The 22,822-nt window shown below is 39.4% G+C and overlaps 1 protein-coding gene across 6 annotated transcripts; it reads left to right on the plus strand.

The window, feature by feature from the left end:
• Positions 1-1,550: 1,550 nt before the first annotated feature.
• Positions 1,551-21,538, plus strand: ZFAND4 (zinc finger AN1-type containing 4). 6 transcript variants are annotated; one of them, XR_011338003.1, is made up of 10 exons: positions 1,551-1,624; positions 2,171-2,473; positions 8,873-8,948; positions 9,039-9,106; positions 9,612-9,798; positions 13,808-13,955; positions 14,757-15,932; positions 16,532-16,586; positions 18,182-18,302; positions 18,484-18,597. XR_011338003.1 is itself a non-coding variant. In XM_069864246.1 (10 exons), exons 2-10 carry the CDS (start codon positions 2,290-2,292, stop codon positions 20,769-20,771), a joined length of 2,148 nt encoding a protein of 715 aa, XP_069720347.1. In that variant the 5' UTR covers positions 1,551-1,624; positions 2,171-2,289; the 3' UTR covers positions 20,772-21,538. The 6 variants fall into 6 exon arrangements, 2 of the variants coding, with proteins under 2 accessions (XP_069720347.1, XP_069720348.1); XR_011338004.1 differs by having other exon boundaries at positions 18,481-18,588; XM_069864246.1 differs by lacking the exon at positions 18,182-18,302 and adding an exon at positions 20,636-21,538 and having other exon boundaries at positions 18,481-18,598.
• The last annotated feature ends 1,284 nt before the right edge of the window (positions 21,539-22,822 follow it).

Here is a 22,822-nt window from a genome sequence, read left to right on the forward strand (position 1 = left end):
AAAGAAAATACATAAATGCAAGATAGAATGTTTCTCTTAGTTTACCAGTGACTGCCTGCAATTCTGATTCTAAAATTAGATGTGCTGGTTTTATAATGGCAATGTCCTACTTTGTCTTCAACTTTAAGAATTCTGCTCTCTGAATTTAAAGCCCATGCTCAGAGGACTACTTTGAGGGCAATTCCCATTTTCACTGAAGCCCTTATACTGAGAGATCCGATGTTGTCTCTTGTTTCTCAAGTTCAATTTACTGTCAGGCACAGTAACTACAGCTGAAGCATCTAGCACTAATGAGGGTAAAACAGAAGGAAAGGTTGAAAGGGAAAAAGGAGAAGGATCATCTATTGATTTGCACCCTAGGTGGGCCTGGCAATGATTTATGTGAAGCGGGGTGTAAGTTCAGAGTAGCAGCTTGGAAAAGAATGTGGGAGCTGTTCGCAAATGGGTGTCTACAGTGAGAGCGCTTACACTTTATTTATAGGCATTACATCTGCTGCATATGCCTCATACATGATTTGCACTGCTTCTTTACTCCTTTCTTCTGTGCTTGAAGGGATTTGGAGATTTACAGGGGGAGAGAGGAAAAAGATGGTGAATTGTTCTATTTCTTTTCTGCATTCTCCTTTTCTTCTCAGCCCCCTCACGTTAATAACTTGTATTAGCATTGCAGAGTGCTGTTCACAAGCCTGGAGCCCTGGGGTCCAAAAGCTCCTGCCTTATAGCAGTTCTTAAACTTTAACGTGAAAGCTCAGTAGAGAAGCTCTTGATAGAAACTTGTGCCATAATATAGATCAAAACCCTTCCCTAGTCCTTCTAGAGTGACAGAGAGAGTCTCTTCCCTCTATTGAAAGGCGTGGCCTTCAGTTAACTCCCTGTAACAGACTGCAACTCCTGGTCACTTGTGGGAGGGCTTGGTCTGAGTGGTGGCTCTTATGACAGGAGTTTTGGCATAGGGTGTCTTTTGGTTTTGTTTTTCTTTCCAAACTTGATAAAGCACGGCTGCCTTTCCAGGAATGGGCAGCGAAGGGCTGGAGAGCATCGAGCCCCCAGGACCAGCTCTTTGTCAGAGGGCGCCCATAGCCGCTACACGCGCCTGAAAAACCTCAGTATTTGTTCTGAGCGCCTTAACCGGGCGTGAAACCGAACGGATAGCGTCGGGGTAGGTCTTGCATAATGGAAAGTAAAGCGGCTAATGTAATTAGCACCTCCTAATCAGCTAAGCTTGCTTTCTCCGGCGTTGTGCCGGCAGCCGAGGGCGGCAGCGCCCGGCGCGGCTCGGGGCGCAGGCGAGGCCCCCGCGGGCGCCTCCGGGGGCTGCGCTTAAGCTATAAAGAACGGGGGCTTCGCGCGCCTTCCCCGCGGAGAGGCCGGCGGGGCCGCATCCGGGTCCCGCGCCGCGCACGCGCCGCCTCCCAACGACCACAACAAGCGGGCGGGGCGCGCGGCAGCCGATTGGGCGGGCGGCGCGGGAGCGGGCGCCGCATTGGCCGGCGAGGGGGGCGGCCGGCGCGATGTCATAAAGGGCTGGGCGGGCGCGGGGGCTGCCGGGCGGCGAGCGGCGGCGCGGGCGGCTCCCGGCTCCCGCTCCGCGAGGCCCGCGGGGGCCGAGGCGGCGGCCGCTCAGGTGAGACACGGCATCCACCTCCCCTTCGACTCGCGGCCACTCAGCCGCTCGCTGAACGCGGGGCGGGACCGGCGGCGCTCCAGCCCTTCCCGGCCCCGGCTCCCCCGAGGGCCCCGCGTCCCGCCCGGGTGTCGGGGGGCGGCAGCAGCCGGTCTCGCCCCTTTGTTTGCGGGCGCCGCGTTCCGCGCTGCCCCCTCCGCCCTCCCCGGCCCAGGGTGAGTCCCTGCTTCGGTGTCTTTCTGGAGCTTTTCCTCTAGCTCTGACTCTTCAGAGGGCCCGGCCCTTGCCGGGGGGGCTTTGGGTGTCGTTGTCGCTGGTCGGGCTGTTGTGTCGCTCGCGAAAACAAAATGAAAAGGTAACGGGAAAGCCCTGGAATGCTGACTGAAACTGGAGTCCTAATACTGCGACGTTCCTGCGGTATCCTGCGCGACCTAGATATTGTTTTCCTGTTTCTTAATAGCTGTTTTATTATTCATCAGGAATAAATTGAAACTCTTTAAGAGCCACGTTCAGATGTTACTAGAACTGTGCTTGTTTTCTTCATAGGTGGAAAACCCCAAACATGACCAGCAATTCACCACACCTGTGCGCAAAGCTGACTCGCCTAGAAGGGGAATGTAGTTTCCTGACAGGTCGCCTTATGAGGAAGCTGTAAATCCTTTGTAATGGCCAACAAGAAAGAGCCTCCTTTTTTCAATGAAGATAATATGGGACAGTTTCACTACAAGCTTCCTTTCTATGAAACTATGGAGCTCTTCATTGAAACGCTCACAGGAACGTGCTTTGAACTGCGAGTTTCCCCCTTTGAAACAGTTATTTCTGTGAAAGCTAAAATTCAAAGACTGGAAGGTATTATTCTCTTACTTCAACGTAAACTTTATCGCTGTAGAGGAAGTCTTGTTTTACAAATTATAATTGCTAAAATCATACGGGATAATTTAAGTGATTTGTTCAGTAATACTTATAACCTGAGCACTCTGTTTATGGCATAGGTTTAATTGGAGTTGAACTGTTTTTCTGTTTTCTTATCAGTTCATGGCTCAGGCTTCGCTGGAACTAGTGTTTTTGTTCTTTTATTTTCTTAATGTTTTTTTCTGTATATCATCGTTAAGATAAATCTTAAAAAGTCTGTGGCAGTAAATCTTTATTTTTTGATGTCGTGTGGTATATAGCCTCTTTGATGTTGAAAAGATTCTCTGATGTAACTCGTTTGTTAACTAGCAAGTTTATAAACTTGGTTGTTGCAGTATGTCTGTATAGCAACTGTCTAAGCATACTTTAAACTAGGTGCTATGGCTCTTGTGTCTTAGATTTGTCATGATATAAGTTTCTGATAAGGTAAGTAATGGCTTGGGTATCTGCTGTATAGACTTAACTATTAATAAGTAGATTTCATTAAAATGTGGAAGAAATGAATTTATCGGTGCTTATCATTGAATTGTTGGAAGTCAGTTGAAATACCTTGATGCTCCAGGGCAGAGTTAAAAGATCTGTAATATCCTGATTGATATTATTTATAGGGGGCAGAGTTGTTTAGATATGTGTGAAGAGGACAGACACGTGATGGTTATTCATTTTATACTGTATTTGGGGTTGCTACTGCATGTGAAAAAAAAAAACTAGCAACTTTTCAGTGACAGAGTTCCTGTTATAGTGTAGACGTTCAAGCAATAAATCACCCAGGTGGAGTGATTCAGCAAGGGAAGCAGAAAGCTTTTCGTTTTTTGTTATTGTACCTTGTCACCTTTCATGGGTTGTGAACCTCTGTCATGTAAGCTGCACTTCAGGCTGGAGAATGCTTCCTACACTGCTGGGGGAGTATATAGGGTCCCTTGTATGCACGTTGTCTCTGTGGACTCATTTGGGTGCTAAGGATCATGGTACCTAAGCATACAAAAAGCTAATTTTTGGGAAAATAGTGCAAGACCCGAGATCTCCAAGAACAAAATTTGAAATTGTATCAGAAGTTAATAGATTTGTTCAAATGTCACCAAAGCTTCTAATTATGAGAGGCTAATAATAAAACTAACTGATCATTGTCAACAACTGGAGTATCGATAGCTGTAGACTGTCTGCCCATTAGTAGGAAAGAATAACATGGGTGGCATCTTAGGAATTTTGTATACTTCTGATACTGTTTGTCATTCTTGGTGTCTGTTTAATGATCTGATGTGGGAAGGGTTTGTTTAGACAGCTGTAGTAGGCATATGTACCTTACTAAGAGCTCCAGTTCTCCAGTTTCCTGCTTCCAGTTTGTTTTAGTCAGCAGAGAATATGGGTAAAAATGTATTAATGTGTTCTAATGTATCTGAAAATTCAGTACAAGTCTACGTGTTAATTGAAGTAAAGTAGATCTGATGTTTGAATCAGATCTGTCCTCAAATATATTCCGTGTTGAAGTAAGCATTAGGTATCAAAAAATTTAGATTTGTTGTTGTAGTGTTGCATTTAGAACCACCTATGGTAAATTGCTTCTAGTCTCAGATTCACTGAATGAGCCTTTTAAAATGGTGCACTGGAGAAGAAGTAGCTCCCTTTGTCTCTACTGGTGGCATAAAAGCTAGAATACAGGCAGCCAGCAGCATAGTGTAGTGTTGCCAGCAGCGCTGCCTACTCCTTTTTTTAAATTTTTTTTCCTATTTGCTCATTATTTGTATTTGAAAGCAGGGTCATGTGTTCATGAACATGATTAGGATGGTACCTGAGTTTCAAGGTGACATGAAAGACAGCTTTAAGGAATGAATGGTATTAACACTTAAAACCAGCTGGATTTCATTGATAGAGGGAATTGTGTTGTTGTTTGGTTTTGTTTTGTTTGGTTTTTTTAACTCAGAAGATCTCTTCTTGTTTCTTCTATTGCACGAGTCTTTGTAGTTTCTGTACTGAAAAAAATGTATTATTCTTCATTCACCAAGGAACATTCAGATACTGTTTTCCAAGTAGTGGTTAATTTTTTCATCTGTTACAGAATCATGGAAAATACCTGTAAACATGTTTGTTTGGTAAGATAGGATTGAGTCTCAAGGGAGGAGGTGGGGTTTGGGATTTGGTGTTGGTATTATTGCTGTTGTTTCACTGTTATTGTGGTAATTGATTTGCTTTCTTCTTAACACCATGAAGTGTTAAGGCCTTCAATTACACAGCTAGCTTTAAAATAAGAAGAAACAGCGTAGTCGTGGTTTCTTCAGTGACTGCTTGCAACTGGATTTTGTGATCTGTTTATGTGGAAGTGTACCTTTTAAGATGAAAATTCAGGTGTTCTCTTGTTCTTGTGTTATTGTATAGAGGAAAAACAGAACCAGCTTTTCTAGCACATCTTAATTTGGAACGTTTGTGTCCAGCAGGGAAGGACAGATGCAATAATTTTCTCATACATGTGGATGCCCTCAGTTCATGAGTTGTTATTTTTCTTTAGTCTTTTTGCTGCCTATGTACAGCAGCTTCACCTTAAGAGAACTGGATGCATATCAAGCAGTCTTCTGCATGTTGCGTTTTTTCAATACTCTGTGAATCAGAGTATGTCAGTGATAATTTTTACTACACATGTTAGAGAAAGTAACTATGCCTCTGGCAGGACTGGAGTAAGTGGATTGCACAAGTGTAAAGAGTTTCTAACAGAACCAGTCTTGCTTGTTTTCTGTCTACTGCTCCTTTATGTCTCCCATTTGCTTTGTCATTTTCCTGTTTACTGTGCTGATAGAGACTAGAAGTTCGTGAAACATTTTTTAAGTTTATCCCTTGCCTGTGCTGGAAGCTCATTCCTGCAAATGCAAGTCTGTGCCCGCATCGGATGGTTAGAGATTTTTCTGGAAGGTATCAACAAGGTCATCGTTGTCAGGAAGTTTTGTGGGCCTGTATTCAGTTACTTGTGACTCCCTTTTGTCGGTACCTAGAATAAAGAGGAGTCCTTTTGGTCAGTCCCTAGGATAAAGAGGAGGTCAGTACTGATCACCATTTACATGTAGCTTACCATCATGCAAGTAAAAGCTAGGTGGGTCAACAGTTATGAAAATGATCCTGCTGCTGTAAGCTGTGAACCTTTGCACTTCTTCCTTAATGTAGCTAGTTTGTGGGGAAAGGAAGACTGTCAGCCCAGCCTCTCTGTAACTAGGAACAAAAAGTAAGTGTTCAAGAAATTCTACAGCAAGTTCAACATTTGATGAAAGATAAGTACGCTGTTTGAACTTTGTTATGTTTGCGGTGGTTTTAATCTTCTACCTACAACAGAAAGTCAAGTTTGTCCTGAAATCTACAGAGCTTTTTTTCTAGATCTTGGCCCCATCAGTTTCTCTGGTGGGCCTACTTAGCCTGCCAGAAAGAAGAGTAAAGGAGGGAAGCTTAAGGCCGTACCTGATATGCTGATTCAGAGACAGGATAGAGTGCCTACTTCTCTCCATGCTGTCTTCCCTTCCCCCCAACCCTATTTAGTGGGTCAGATTGTCAGCACATCAGCAGCAGTTTCAATAGACAGTCTGAGGACTCTTCTGTCCTCCCATAGCATCACCTGGCTAGTCCACTTGCATTTGAGCACTGAGATGTAGCTTTTTGCCCTACTTTCCTCTCTTCTCTATACCGATATAGAGCAGGCCAGAGATACGGTCATGTGCTGCTTAGGGAGACAGGGGGTAGTGGATGTGTACCTTGCTGTTCTCATTGTTGCTGCCACACTCATCCCATATGCGAATGTCTACTCAAGAAAGTCTTACCATAATCCAGAAAAGGGACAGCTGATGTAAATTTTCTTGCACTTGAACCTATAAAACACGTACCAGTTTTCCCTGTGTAAATACAGAATTCTTAGAAAGCAGTATAAAAGGGGATTAGTAATAAAGACTTGCCTGTTTCCCATTGCAGCATAGTATAGACTTTTCATCTGTTCACCTCATCAAAATTACATTGTCATTGTTAGATGAACAGAAATGTTTCACTGCAGCACTGCCAGTTGCAAGCTAGCCTTTTTAACAAATGCTCTCTCAGTTTATCAAAGTAATTGGAAATTGCTCCTTGGAGGCTTCTGAAACTATAACAAATACAGACAGTAACAACTGTTTGTAATCAGAAGACTGCAAAACAACACAGAAAACTTCACTGTAGACTTGCTGGCTGCTGCCAGCTTTTTCTTGTTTTGCTTACGCTGCAGACTTGAAACATAATCAATAACCAGTTATTAAATACCTGGCAGTGTAGCAGCAATGATGTTAGTCTACTGTATGGGTATATTCCCCTCATAAATCACTTGTGGACTTCAGAGGATACAAGATGCACAATGAGTGCTGTCTCAGTGAAGTAAAGTTGTGTTGGTAATTCATAAAAGAAGATGTAGATGTGAGGTGTCGTGGGATGCTGGCCTCTTCTCCCAAGTGACAGGGGACAGGACAAGAGGGAATGGCCTCAAGCTCCACCAGGGGAGATTTAGGCTGGACATTAGGAAAAAGTTTCTCACGGAAAGGGTCGTTGGGCACTGGAACAGGCTACCCAGGGAGGTGGTTGATTCACCTTCCCTGGAGGTGTTTAAGGCACGGGTGGACGAGGTGCTAAGGGGCATGGTTTAGTGTTTGATAGGTATGGTTGGACTTGATGATCTGGTGGGTCTCTTCCAACCTGGTTATTCTATGATTCTGTGATTCTATGATCTTCTCTAAAACTTAAATAATAACAGTGACGGTTCCCTGAAGTTCCACTTCTGCACAGGGATGTCTTCTTTGCGGGTATCCTACTCGCCTGTTGAATCTGCTTGGGCTTACATGGTCCCCTAGTCTTCCTTGCTGGTGAAGGATGTTGGTAGCTTTGTGCCGTTCCTTCAGTTAGGAAGGAGCTACTTTAACTGACCACTTGCCACAGCTTGCCAAGTACTCTTGCAAACCTTGAGAAGCTGAGGTATTTTCAGAAACCACCTGGAAGACACTGATCTTTGTGTCCCATCTTGCTAGATTATTTTGGGGAGTTGCATTGCTACTTGCATCTGCTTTTAAGTATCTGAACACACAATGGATAGAAGTATAAGATAAGATTTCTTTCATGTAACCTTTTGGACAACATATTTATAGCTTTTGCTTCTTAGCCTGAGGAGTAGTGTTTAAAACTTTTTGCACATGTAGTTCTTGGCCTCTCTAGGTTTTCATTTTAATTACAGTTTGTCAGGAATGCACAGTGAGATCTTAATTACCTAGATTTCACTAGACAAACTGAACGACAGTACTTCCTCTTGATGCTGAAGGGGAGATTTCTTTCCAAAGGCCAAAAAGACAGCTATTCATCTTCCTATTAGCCTTTTGTGTGTGTGTGTGATCAGAGATGTCTCATCCTTTCATAACTGTTCTGGTTTGTACTCTAGCCAAGATTTGGAAAGTGGCAACGTTCTAGTGAAAATGTGTGTACGCATTGGGTTGTACAGTCTTATGTCTATTGTCTTTAATGTGTATTACATCTATATCTAAATGAGTTAACTATGCAGGCAGAAAGAAACAAGTTAATCATTGTGTAGAATATGGACTTTAAATAACGAACAAATATTCAATTTTCTTACTTCCTTTTAACAAAAAAATAGTTAGCCAAATGTGTCCTGGAGCTTGAGCTGAAAATGAATATTAGTGGATATAAGTAATAAAATATTCTTATACTCAGAAGAATACCCACAACAAAATAGAAGTGTTTGTACTGCAAAGTTTGACTGACTGCTGTGGTACTACATTGTACATGTGAACTTGCAGGTTCCAAACCAAGAAGTGATAAAAGCACATTTACAGTCATCACCACTGTAATAGAGCTGCCACTAGTTACCTTAACGCAACCTTGTCTTTACTGTGAGTAATATCAGTCTGTGACTAATTTATTCAGTAGTTAGAAGTTTTATCCAGTGTTTTCCTGTCTGTAGACATAAAGCTCTGAGGTACACATAATGGGGAAAAAACCCTCATTTGATGACCAGAAAAGAGCAAGCATTCAGTAAGCCTGAAGTAATTGAATACTTTTGCGGTCCCTTTGTTGAACCCAAAGATTGAACTTCATGTGTGAGCACAAGCCTGATGAAAATTTTCACTTTATTCTTAACTATTTGGTAGGTTGGTTATCATGACTGCAGGCTGCTCAAGTGTGGGTCCTTGCCTTGCTTCCTTTTTCTCTTTCCCCGTGATCCCCTTTCTTGCTTCTTTTCCATTACCCCATCGTTCTTCCAAAATCAAAACTCCCTAAAAGCCCTCCCATTAAGCTTCAATTTTAATAATCTTTGTTTTATTTTCTTTTGTTTAGGTATTCCTGTATCTCAGCAGCATTTAATTTGGAATAATACAGAACTGAAGGATGACTGTTGTTTGAATGATTATAAGTAAGTATGAAATAAAATTGCAGTAAGTGGAATGATTATTAACGTAAACAGTAGAGAATGCTACAAAAATTTATTTATTGTTATTTACAGCATTTCAGAAGGCTGCACACTGAAGTTAGTTCTGGCTATGCGAGGTGGACCTATTAATACTAGAAGAGGTACGTTTTCACACTGGTAGAAAATAGTGGTTTTCATGCAACATCTTGTAACCGTAAACAGCTTCTCAGAGTTCAGCATTTTATATAAGTAGACTTCACTTCTCAATTAATTTGAAAAATACTTGACAAAAGCAAAGAAGCTTTTTCATCTTTTCTTCCTTAGTGTACCAAGTGCACAGTCTTTTTTCAAGTATTTTTGTATGTATAGTCATCAGGTCTTAAAATCAGCAATTCTTCACCTGCAGAAAAAATGATACTGTATTGTCATTATAGAGATAGTTTTAAAAATATGATTAGTAAGAATAAGACCTTGGTTTAGTCTGATAATAAGCATGGTTAGTTGGATCATCTATAAAGGGATGGAAATTAACAAATTTCCTTAATTTTCACTTGGAAAACACTCATCTTCTAGGATGAGAATTCCTATTATAAACTGAGCTGAGCTCTTAAAGGTGATCAAAACAACAGTAATAATTTGGTTTTATTCTGTTTTTTCTCATTCTAGTTCCTGTGGAAGACCCTGTCAGGGAAATGGCTGAATACATGGATCCTAGTAGAGATGAGATATGGGAGAAAGGGTCATCCAACAAACAAGTTACCTTCTTAGTATATCGAGAAGGAGATCAGTTGAATTTCTTTCGTGTGGTAGACCGGGGAGATGGCACTTTAACACCATTGTCTGAATCTTTGAGGTAATGTTGGTTTTAATATTTATATTATTCTTCAGAAGGGTAATGCTGTGGAATTTTGAGCTTTATTTGTTGACTTTAACAAAACAATATTTGGAATGTGTCTGGAGTATTGCAAGAGTTGTGCCCTAAGGGCTGCTAAAATGCTGTAAAGCTGACCTTGTGCTTGAGGCAATTCTGGACATTCCAACCCTTTCTGAAAGGGAAGACTTCATAGGAGAGTCGATTTAGCCATTAAGTTATTAAAAAACCCTTTTGTTAAGTACTTTGTGTTGCATCTTAAGGCATTTTGTTAGTTTTATAAACATTTCTCTGTTCATAGCATAAACTTTCTTTTCTGTATGGACATGACTTGACCAATTAATTAGTCAAGAAGTTGTTAGATTTGCAGTGCAAAATCCTGAGAAAGTTTGTCTTAAGTTTTTGAGAAGCTGAGGATGGGGGAGGGTGTGTAAATATACTGAAATAATTACCGATAGAGCTAGCCTTTGGACATAATTAGGTGTCAGATTAGCTACTGTTGAGGTATCGGTCTTGTCTTAATCATTGTCACAGAATCAAAGTACTGTTATCATCAGAACGGCAAGTGAGTCACATAAGCTACTATATTGTAGTCAACAGATTAGCGGGCTTTTTCCTAAGGCTAGCAAAATTGATAATACCTATTAAAAATTATTAGACTGTCTTTATACTTTCTTGAGTAAGTTGGGTTTGGGTTTTTTGTGGTTTTTTTGTCCCCCGGAGAACTTCGTATATGTACAGCTGCAAGGAAAGGAGTCCCTACTGTGGTGACTGAGCTGCATTTTTTCCAAGGCTAAGACTTGCACTGTTTTAAGTAACTATTCTTGTTCCTGTTTGCAAAGTGAAAGCAATAGCTTTGTAATGGGTTTTTGTTCAGTGTGATTCAGTGGGTTCAGAGTGATGTTACTCTCATAAACTTTTATAAGAGGTCTGTATTTAAAAACTACAGGCTTGATGAAATATGAAAGCTGAATTCCCATATAGTTACACATAGTAAAAAGAGCTGGTGTTTGATATGCAGGGAAGGAAGAGGAAAGGTGCAAAGATGTTGGATCTGTGATCTTGCCTTTCAGCCCTTGCACTATTTTTCAGTAAATAGCCAGATATGTTACTGTGTATAGATCCGAAATGGGTAAAAACGCCATTCATCAGTCAGGGCTGAGAACCTTGCTGCTGTGTTTGCCTAGATACTCTTCTGGAAAGAGAAGCAGACGGGTGTAATCTCTGTTCTTACTGATACCCCACCTATTACCAAGTTTTTTCCTTTTACCTTTTAAGTCCAAAGAGCATCCAAACCATCCAAAGAGCTAGGACTGTGGATGCTCTACTATGAGGTGATGCAAGAAGTTGTTACATGGAGCTTGAACTTTAATTTTTCACTACAGTGAGCTCCCTGGTATCTGCCTACATGTTCAAATTCTTGTGTGTGATGACTTCTCTGCCCTGTTTAAAATTTGCATGGACAGTTGTCTGAAATTCAGGGTACTTCTCAATGAGGTAAATCTAGTATATAGATTTAGCAGTAATTTAGTTGAGATTGACTAAATGTGGCTAAATGTGTTAATGGCTAATTAGTTGAGATTGGCTAAATGTGACTAAATGTAGAGGAATAAACCTCACTCATTTGGCTTTTACAAAGTGTCTTGGTAAGCCTTTCAAACTACAACAGCATGTATAAAAGTCAAATACATTATGCTTAAGAAATGTGCTGTCACTGGTCAAATGATCCAGTTAGGCTGGAAGCCATCCAAGTTGAAAGCATATAGCTTGAGTTGTTTCTCTTCCTCTATGCTTTCTATGGGAGTTTATTTCTTTTCTGCTAAGGCAGGCAGTAATTTGGGGGAGTCCTAATTTTTTAATTTGTTATTATGATTGAGTCAGGCTTTGTGGGAAATAAAAAAAATTAAAAAAGTGGCAAAGGGAAGAGGGAATGGAAACAAATCAAACCTTTTCATTTGATCTTTGTGGAGGAAGACTGGATCACTGAATACCAGTGTTTTCCACACTGACAGCTTGATGTGTTTATATATGTGGGGATAGTGGTGACTGAGCATTTTGAGGCAATTGTTTATCAGCTTTTCTCATATTACTTATGTATGGAGTAGAGCTTAGTGACTACAGTTTGGAAATGAGACTTTGGGTTGGGTTTTGTTTTATAGTTCTGCAGATCATTTTATCTGTGGTTAAACTAATGCTTAAAACTTAACAAGCTGTAAATAGATATAATGACTACTGTTTATGGATTAAAAGAAAATTGTTGAAGCTGTGGTGGAGGGCTGGCTGGCACTGGTGTCAAAAGACTTGTAGCACACTACTAATAATTTTTGAGGCATGCATTTTACAAGCAAGATCTCAGGAACTTTGACAGCTATGGACAGTGTAAGTTAGAAATTTACTCACTGGAAAACGGACTAAAAGAATCATGAAGAACAAAGCTCTATTTAACTTTCATAATTTTATAACTACGGTAGAGCCAAGAATCCTTTTGTTACTCCTTTTTTAATTATTATTATTTTAAGTGTTTTAGGCTATGATTTAGCCAGAAAGTGCAAGAAAAAGGATAACAATTCTTTTTGCATTAAAATGAACAAACAAAAGAAAATCAAACAAAAATCCCAAACAAACATGTGAGAGAGAGGACTTTTCTTTCAGTCCTTCCAAGTTCAAAGAATTTTCTTGATTCGGTGACTTATGTCTTTCCAGAGTTAAAATTCTGAAATGATTCTTTAGTGTTGAATCTTTACCACGAGAGGCATGCAAGATGCATGCTGACTGTCCCTATGTGTAGCTTGTTCAGATTTTGGTAATAAATGAACAGTTTTGCTGACTTTTGCTTTGGATTTGCTGCTGTCTTGCACTTAAAGATCTGTCTCCAAGTTTTGCTGCTTTCAGAATTTTACTGCATTTTAGGAAATACTGCCTCTTGACAAAGGGTAGCAGAATATTTCTCAGTCTGGTAAGATGCTGGCTCTAGTTAGTGAAATTTTTTTTTTAGATGCTAACTTTCTCATGATCTGTAGTTCTTCCTTGGTCTCTTTTGGAGAGCAGAAACTTTGGTTAGGTCTACTAAGACCTAAGTGAACACGGGGAAGCTATGCGATTGCCACTGGTTTTAGATGCTGACAGCCTAATGGAACTCTTCAAAATGTCTATATACAATGTTGAAAATGCATCAATCTGTAATGAATTGGACATTCCTAATGGTTCTCTGATTTCACTGTCAAATGCTGGATGTGCGTTAGTGTTAATGCTTCGCTGCTTCATAGGAAAAACAAGTCAGATACTGCTTTAAAACATTGATGTTTTGCATTCTCTTAGCATACAGAGTGGCAAAAGGCAATGTGATGCTGTAACTTTCCAGTGACTACTGAGTTAAAATATTTTGTCTTGGGACTAGCAATTCTAATCTGTTTATTTTTTTTCCAAATGTGAGACTCTTTGGAAACCTAAACTGATCCTTTATTTTTTTTTTTTTTATTTTGAAAAGGAGAAATAGAATATCACATCCACATGGGTGACCCCTCCATTTCCATTTATGGTGAGAACACCCCTCAGGATGGATAGAAATTTGGACTTTCCTTCCATGCCAGTGTCTGATTAATTGGAAAACTGATCAGCTTGTTGTCTGAGTCACACAGTTAACAGCTTTGGCCATACCTTCAGGAGACATATGTGGAACTGGATATCCCCTCTGTGGGGAAAATATATAGTGAGTGTGAACCAACTGTATATGGTATAACAGCTTCCCGGAAGTGTGGCTGTGTTCAGATTTCAGCATCATCGCTTGGTGTGAGCATCTTATAAGGAATGCTTATGTGCCAAAATAAATGGATTTGAAATGTCTTTGCATACGGTTTTATGTAATGATTTGTCAACAGATCAACTATGGATACGACTTTCTAGTTGTGAGAATACTCTACATTACTCTACGTTGAAAACATATTTGAGTTATTTGATTAGAGGGTGAACACAAACTTTCTGTTATTTTCAGTGGTAATTCAGTTTATAATTTATATGCTGACGATGAAGATGAGACAGAGGCATCACCTTCTGGCCAACAGATTATTGAGAATTCAATTACTATGAATAAAATGAAACTACTCAAGGCAAAGATGGAGAACATGAATCTGAGTAAAAAGGTGAAGTTGTGATTTTGGTTTTTCTATCCTAAAATGGGTTGCATTTTACTAGTGCTGGCTTTTTGAAAAGTGGTTGGATGCTTTGCTGTCCAGGGTAGTGAAGTGATCGAGGATACATGGTTTCTTATCTGTTGTTTAAGTAAATGCTAATGTATAAGTGCTATGCTGTGGGGCGTTTGCTTTACTTGGATCTACCTGTCTACATTCAAAGAGGTCCTGGATTTATTTGTGTGGGTGACTTTATTGGTGTGTGGTGGTTTTTTGTTTATTTGTTTTCTTTCTTCTGATACTTGTAAGTAGTGTTGTTTTGCAGTACTGCTCTGGTAGAAATCAATGTTTCTCTTAAGTGAAGCTTCATTAGAAATGCTGTCACTTAAACCTATAAAGTTAAATACGAGAATGATGCTTCTTAGAAGATAAAATGTTATGTTGGTGTTGATGTCTGTCTAGGTTATCTAGCTGTAAAATGAAGATGATATACTTTCTTTCATTGTTCATCTTGTTTGAACACTACACTCTTCTGGATAACTTTGGCACTGTGGTTTCCCTTTTCTGTTCCTCTGATGTGTTGTTACCTGTTTACTGAAAAGCATCTTATGATTATGGTCTTTGACTTTTGTTATTGAGCTGTTGGGATAAAGTCTTGATGGCTAGTAACAAGTGAGGGAGTAGAAAGAATTATTTGGTGCTTTCTGGCCTCACACTGCCTGAATTCCTGGCAATATAATCTCAGTCAGGTTTTCGAATGTAACCATAATTCAAATACTAATTGTTATATGTGGATTTTGGTTTTTTTAATAGCCTAAGAAAACTGTTAAGGTGAAACCTCGTCCTCCAGTGGCTCCTCGACCATCTGGTGGTTCAGTGGCTGCTGCTCGTCACCGTTTTTTAAGAGTGCTCCCCCATATTGGACAGTCCTGTCTACCTCCTCCTGGGAATTTGTATCCCTCAGAGTCTTCCCAAAATGCACTTTCAGCATTGACTACTTTGGCCACTGCTGGTAGAACAATGCCATCCACAACAAATGACTTGCTTAATGAAGATGACACTTGGCAGAGCAACTCTTGGTCTCGGTCTGTTAGTAGCATCAGGTTACCACCAAAAATATCTCGTGTTGAACTAGAAAATGCAAAACTACCTACAAATAGTATTCTGACTCCTGTTTCATCTCTGCCTGCAAATTCAGAAAAAACATCTGAAAATGTGACCTCAGCAAGTGAGGAGGACCCTGTTTTGTTTCCTAATCTAACAAATATAGAACTGTATGGAACAGAAGAGAAACTTCTACCTGAAATGGATGCTTTTGCTTTGTTAACAGAAGCAAGCACCACTGAAAGTGAGATATATGACATAGGAAAGGTGAACCCAGAACTGGAACTGTCTGATGGAGATGAAGAATCTAAGGTTGTAGAACAGCGTAGAAAACCTATTAGCAAAGTGCTGAGCACTGCAGCAATGGGGGCTGGTCTTCTCAGTACTCGTGAATTAAGTCCTCAGAAAAATCTGCTCTTGTCGCCTCTACGGTATTCAGCACAAGTGGCACGTCACAGTTCTGTGAAACCGCAAACACAACCCAAATGCTTTGAGGCTGGTAACTTGAGATCCACAGCCTCCCCAAATGTGCTTCGATCACTGGAAGTCCGTAGTATAGCAGACTCCTCATTTTCTAGGACTACTAGATTTCGTAGTGTCAAGGTAGAGTCACTTGGCAAAAGACCTGATGTAATTTCTAAAGCAGAGGCTAGGGACATCACAGATGTGGCTGACAAGACATCCAAAGAACCTGTGAGTTCTGTAAGTAACTTCGGATTTCTAGCTTCGCTGGCCCGAAGCGCTAACAGGGAAAGTTTACAGAGTTCCTGTGGGACAGGTAGATTTCGGACTTCTGGTATTGCACTACCTACAAACCTGCAGCATTTTCAGGAAGAAAGCTTTCGGAAAACTGCTCCTCCAAGTGAAGCTGCTGAATATATTCTAGTGAGTACTAATGCTTCTATGGAAATTAAACTTCTCTTGTCTTTTCTGGTACTGGCATTATGAAAACTGATGAAAAATGACAGCAGATGGGGAGGGGGAGATGTACTTAAATCACTGATAGTCTTTAAACTGTATCCTGAATTCCTGTTGGTATCTTAATTGCGTGTTTATCTAAATGGGTCTCAGAAGTAATTTTTCATGAAAAGGCAAGTGTTTTTGCAGTTCACAACTAAAATTATTAGTTACTGTAATACTAGAATTACAAGTGTCTGTGTTTGAAGTGTCATCTGACTTATGTCAGCTGCTCACTAATTGTCATGTATTCCAAAGTTTGCCCTGTGACTGGCACCATATGTGCTTAACTTTAGATCTCTAATGTAATTTGTTGTTTTGGTGTGTTGTGAAGTATGGGGCGACTAGTAGTTATTTTGAATAAGGCTTTATACTGCGGAATTTTAATTTTGTGTGCAGAAGTCATCTTGGACTCTTCATAGGTACACTGATTGATAAAACGTTGATTTCAAAGAAGCTGATACCAGGCTGCCTAACTTTTAATTTCCATCTGCTAGTAATTTCCTTGTGGAAATTCTTTTTTTTAGTCTGCGCATGGGCTTGGAATGAATGGAAGTATTGCAGCTGTAGGGAAAAGAGTAGGTAAGTAATGTAACTTAAATAATAATTGAAGATGACTCTTTAATTTTTCCTGATATATCACATATATAGAGGACAAGAATCATCTTTGTAAGGCATATGTGTTGTGCCTAAATATTAATTTCTAATGTGATTAACTCTTTTGGGAGGAATGGAATTGTCTAGATTAGTACTTTTAAAACTGTTAAGGCAGTGAGCTAAAGACTCACAGCTCAATTAACTTTTCTTCTTCGTATCCTTCACTTTCAGTTTGCAAGTTTTCTTTCTATATGACCCTAGGAATAAAAGAGGCAGGCATATATTCCATGATTTTAAGATCTAGATGTAGTGAGTGAGCTAGAAGGTAGATCTTCAAATAGCTGCAACAGAACAAATGATGTAATATTAAAGGTGTGGGAGCAAAAGCTTCTAAAATAGTGGATTGTGCCTTCGTTTCACAAGTGCAGTGTAACTTTGACTAGTCAGTGGCAGTCAGTTAATAAGCAAGTCTGTCCTTACCACCTACTCCATGGTAAAAGATGTGGTACCCTAATAGCCGCATTGGCATAATGAGGAAGCCTACTATCAATTGTATTATTTAGTAGAGAATTATGAAGACATTCCTGTGGTGTATCTCTACATCAAACAAAAGGTTCCAGACATCAGAAAGATGAAGTTGGTTTTGTCATGTCATGCAGGCTCTTGAGAGAGGTGTCTGGCAATGATCTGTTGTATAACTGGCCAAAGGACAGATTCAGTTTACCTGTAATTGCTGTAGGGACCATAAACGTGAGGACAGATGTATTGTTTTTTCTGTTTAAGTGTGGTCCACAGGGAGGTCTGTCTTCAAGCTTTGTCTTTTTCACAAACTAGGCTAACCGATGCTTTATCTAATTTAACCTAATATTAGAAATATTAGGCTTTCAGATGATGAGGTTGATAGTGTGGACAAACTTTGTTGACTGCAAGTTTCAGTGCTGGATAGTAATGGGGGGAGCACTGGTTGGTAGTGATGACTGCAATGTGTAGTGACTGCCTGTGTTACTATAGAATGTAGCCTGCTGTATCTCAGCTGGGAAATGGTGGTTGGGATTTAAGGGTATGCTGGACAAAAAGTACTTCTGAACTCATGAGGTCACTTTTTGTGAGCATCCTGAAAATATAGTAGTAGAAGCACTGAAAAGAATGTCTGAGGGCATGTGTTACTCATTTTCACCATATGGTAAAAGTGCATAAGCAAGTTGTGGACAAAGAGCTTTCTTCTACAGAGGGATGGAAGATGCTTTATCTTTACATGCTCTCCAGTTAGAAAGCAACAGCGAGGAATTACAGGGCAAAAAGTCAAAATAAAGTATATATTTTAGTACAGAAAATTTACAAACATCTGCAAAGTACCTGATGAAACCGTCTAGATAGAGATCTGTAGTCTAATAATGTACTTTCCTTGCAACTATGGAGTACCAGCAAGATTTTAAAATGTTGCAGCATTTATTTGGCAAACTTGAGTTATTAGCTACGGGATATACTAGATGCTAGCTACTTGAATGCCTAATTGATTATTTGGAAAAACATTGTGTAGGGCTTTCCCATAGAATTACCTGTTTTCATTTTGTATTCAGGAAGACCACTGGGAGATTTGTTTCTTCTGGAACTTCTTGCTTATGCTTTTAACAAATGTTAAAATAATGGGTTGAAGTTCAGCATTGTGCTGCCTCTTCCAAAGTTGTCCATGGGCTTGAGGTGTGTTTTCTGTTTTGGCTTTGGGTTTTTCTTCCCCTCTGTTTAGGCTTTGAAGTTCAAACCTGAAGTATCTAAGAAATGCAGTATGAATCTGGGTTTCAAAAGATAACGTTTAACTAGTTTGTGTTCAGGAATAAGTAAAAATAAAATATTTTTGCTGTCTTTCTGCCTTTGAAAGCAGGTGAAGCAACTCATCTTCCACCTGTGAATGGCTCAGTTCAAGCAAAAAAGAAAATTACAAAGCATTGCTTTCTTTGTGGCAAGAAAACTGGATTGGCAACCAGCTATGAATGCAGGTAGGCTAAACATATAACCAGCTGTTGTTTAAAACTGATAGCTGGGTTAACTAAATGGTTTTCTGTGCTGAGTGGTATTCCTTAAGCATAGCAAATCAAAAGACAACCTTCAAAAAAAGTTTAAATTCTCAGTTCAGCAAAAGCCCAGGAATTGAAATAGAGGAATATTGTCTCTTCTGCTGTTGAGGTGCATGTTCTTCCAGGAAAATGAAGAAATGAAAGGTATCATAATGCAAGATATTGGGAAATAAATAACATGATTACAAGAAAAAACTTCTATGACATTTTATACTCTTTTGAGGAGAACTTGCTATAGATCTGTGTTCTGCAGAGTTTCTCAACAGAGTTTCTCAGTAATTATATTGTTAACAACTTGAGGAGAAACTGGTTTTGTTACAGTTTTCTGGAAAATCTCCTTCAGATTTAGCTTTATTACAACACATCTCCACAGTTGGAGAATTTATACATATTTGTATTTGACAGCTTTTTGGTTTTACATGTGTTTTGTTTCTGGTGAAATTTGAGTCACCATTGAACATCTCGAGCATCTCAAAAGCAGATTGCCAGAGTGCTGTCTCCCAAACCATGACTTGCAGAGAAGACAATGACACGTGGTGATCACTGGAAATTTTAAAAAACAAACAACTCTCCTTCCCTGATTTCTCAGTTGATCTTGATTCTCAGAGTGTTGTTTCCCACAAGGTATTCTTTTCTCAGTATTATTTCCCATGAACTAGTCAAGGCTGGGAACTGCTGCACTGTGAAAGCTACATATGAAGCTGTTCATATTCATGCCAATCAACAGCAAAATTAACAAGACTTGTGCCATTGAGGAATTGTTGCAGAGTTTCAGGGTGAGGAACTGCCTCCTTTGCTGCTTCTTCAGTCTTGAATTTGAAACAGTTTTGGACATTGCCCACTTTCCTGCTGAGGAAATAGCTGCAAGCTCTTCTGGAAATAACTAGGTAGTTTGCTTCAAGTTAAAAATGAAACACAGAAAAAGGAGTGAATTTGCACATCTCCAAGAATAGCATTCATTCTAGTTTCAAAAGGAGTAGCCATATCAAGCATTTACTAGGATGGAACATGAACCAAATAGAGAATACAGTTATATGAGAGAACTAGGGATTACAGGACCAAGAACCAAAGAAAAGCAAATTTATTACCAGGCAGAGAGCCTCGGGAACAACTGCATAGTTTATTATGTACCTAGAAAGATAGAGGATTATAATGGAATAATGAGACAGTAAGTTGGATGACTAATGCTTAATCTGTTTCAAGAGAATGTCGTTGTTTTACTGTCAAGAGGCAACTTTGTCAAATAATCAGACATCAAGATGCTAATAACAATCTCCACTTCAAGCACTTGTTCAGATCATATGCAACATCCAGAGTGTGCTTTCTTCTTGTTAGGAGTCTTAGCTGTTGAGCTTGGAGGCAAAAGCCATAATCTTAACTCATTGAAATTGCAACTGATATTGGAAAGATGCACCCTTATCCAGTCATGTAGGAAGTCACGTTCCCTATAGTTAGTCTGTCTGATGTCTTTACAGCTGACTAAATCTGTATTTATTAATCTCACATGACTAATTTGAGTTTGTCAGGCAGAAGTTCTACTGAACTAAACATCTGTTGTGGTGGTCTGAACGATGTGGTGGTTTTGAATTGAAATGCATTATGTGGATTTCACTTGATGCCATTGTTTTAGTTCTACTAACTGCTGATGTGTGAGGTCTTTAAAAAGAAATAAAATAAATCCATGCCTAGTTCCTAGTTTATAAGTGGGTTTGATCCTTGCTAGCTGCTTCTGGGAGTACTGATTTTTCTTAACTTCCCAGCTGAGGAGACTTTGGGCCAAAACTGCAACATTCACTTACAGAAATGTCATTTTGATTACCCTACCAGTTAATGTTGTCAGTCAAGGATGATTAGAATCCAAGCAGTTATGTCAAATAAACAAGACATGATAAAGCTAAAGGGCTCCCAGCATGTCAGAGAGTTAAACGCTTGTAACTTCTAATATTCTTGATTCTTCAGATGTGGAAACAACTTCTGTGCAACGCACCGCTATGCAGAGACTCACACCTGCACCTACGACTATAAGAGTGCAGGGCGAAGGTATTTGCAGGAGACCAATCCCGTCGTTAGTGCACCTAAACTTCCCAAAATCTAACATGGTTGTGCTGCATGTGGCTGTTCTGCCATTGAAGAATTGTATTACATTGAGAGAAGCACTTGCTTAAACTGTGTAATTTTGCCATGCTCCGTATTTAAAGATTTCCAAGTAACAAAAGCACATGAGGATGCATCCTATTGAAGAATAATGTGAACACTACTGCAGTTAAAACTTTTCTTTGTTAGTGAATGAAAAGTTAAAATTACTTTTGAAAAACACTATGATTTAACTGTTACTGCACGTCTTGTGTTGTGTTTTATATTTGGAAAAGCTGTTTCACTAGACAAGTCTTTAAAAGATGCACTTTACTAACTTTATTTACTGTATAACCAGACTTGAGGGGTTGTTGTAATGAGGGCGTCACGTAATGTCTTCTTTACTCTTGCGTTTTTTGTCCATTGTGTGGTATCTTCTAAGTTATTTCACTAAAGATCTTTCTCCCACTCCTTTCTTCAAACAGCCTATTTTGAGATTTTTAAAGGGGTAGTGTGTTCCACTCCTCTGTTCCATTCAGTTTGATATTCATACAATTTGTATCCATTCTGAAAGTTACATATCACATTGATCACATTTTCTTGAAATAATACTGTTTATATGACAAGTTTGTTTTTAAATAGAAAATTCCCCCTTTGTTGCCATTAAATATGAGGAACAACTTATTTTAACTTTTTTGTAATCCTAAATTTTTTTAAGACTTCACGACCTGGTTTGTTAAGATGTTGAATGCTGTTACTGGAAGAAATTCTAATAAATATTCAATTTTATTCTGGTTTATGCTGTTATAAATGCACAAAATAACTTTTCCTGTCTTACAGCACGCTCCTGAATTAAAAGTGGGGCTTTGTTATAGAGGAGAAGGGATTTTTCTTTTTTTTTTTTTCTTCCCCCTAGAAGCACTGGTTCCTATCTGTTCCTGCTAAAGTCGGTGGAGAAAATTCCCATCAGCTTCCTTAGGAATATTGTGACAAACGCTGTGTGCTTTAAATAAACCACCTGTACTCCTGCAGATGTACTAGCAAAGGCAAAATGGGCGATAGACAAATGGAATGTGTTAACCTGCAGCCTTTCTCCCCTCCAGCTAATACTGTACAAAGGCAGTTCAGTACTTGCATGAGATGCCTCTGAGTGTGCAGCTACTGCAGAAGGAGATATTGGAGGAATATACCTACTGAAAGCCTTTCCTCTTTCGTTCTCTTAATATTTGACAACTTTTTATAAGCTTATGTTGCTTCAGGTGTTGTAGTATAAACAGAGTAATAAAAAAACCTACAACAAAACCCACCAAAGCAAAAGAAACTCCTCCATGTTGTATCTATACAATTGAATTTCGTGTCCCCTTTCTTGCTAGAATCCTCAGCTTAGTAGGTTGTGGTATTAAAATGATCTGTGGTGCATTCCAGTCAAACAGTAGTGGCTGATACATGGTAGTCAAAAGAAGGGCCAGAAAAAGAAAATGTCACTGGAAGGGGAAGAAGTAACTTGAATTCTCGCCCTTGGAGGAAATCAATTTCATGTAATCCACCTGCAACTTCTTAAGCCTTCTGGAGCTTTCACAAAGTGGTGAGCTCAGGGGAAAAAAATATCTCAAGATTATTCATTTGGGCAGTGATAAGGTAAGAATGTTAATTCTGCATGTATGAACTCTAGGCTTATTCTTACTGGTCAAAGTTGCACCTGGTATGAAGAACACGTTGTTGAGCAGTAATAGGAAGTGTGAAGGTGTCTGTGTTTTATTTCATCTCCAGCATGGGACAATATTTAATTCTGAAGGAAAAGAATCACAAAGAAGGCAAATGTAGTAGTATTTTCCCAGCAGTTACTTATTTGTGGCTCAGTAGGTTTTTTTATGACAGTGGTATTTGGTTTTGTAAGTACAGTAGAGATTTGGTAACAAATGGAAATAAAATAATATTGCCTGTCATCGTTTTATGTGATTTTGCGTTAGTATAATTTTCAGCAATTTATTTTGCAGTGCATTAGAATGGCCATGCTCAAATTTTAGTAAGACCACATAACTGATATGTGTGGAAAGCAGTCTGATTCAAGTG

Source organism: Phaenicophaeus curvirostris, chromosome 9, assembly GCF_032191515.1.
Source record: "Phaenicophaeus curvirostris isolate KB17595 chromosome 9, BPBGC_Pcur_1.0, whole genome shotgun sequence".
Classification (NCBI taxonomy): Eukaryota; Metazoa; Chordata; class Aves; order Cuculiformes; family Cuculidae; genus Phaenicophaeus; species Phaenicophaeus curvirostris.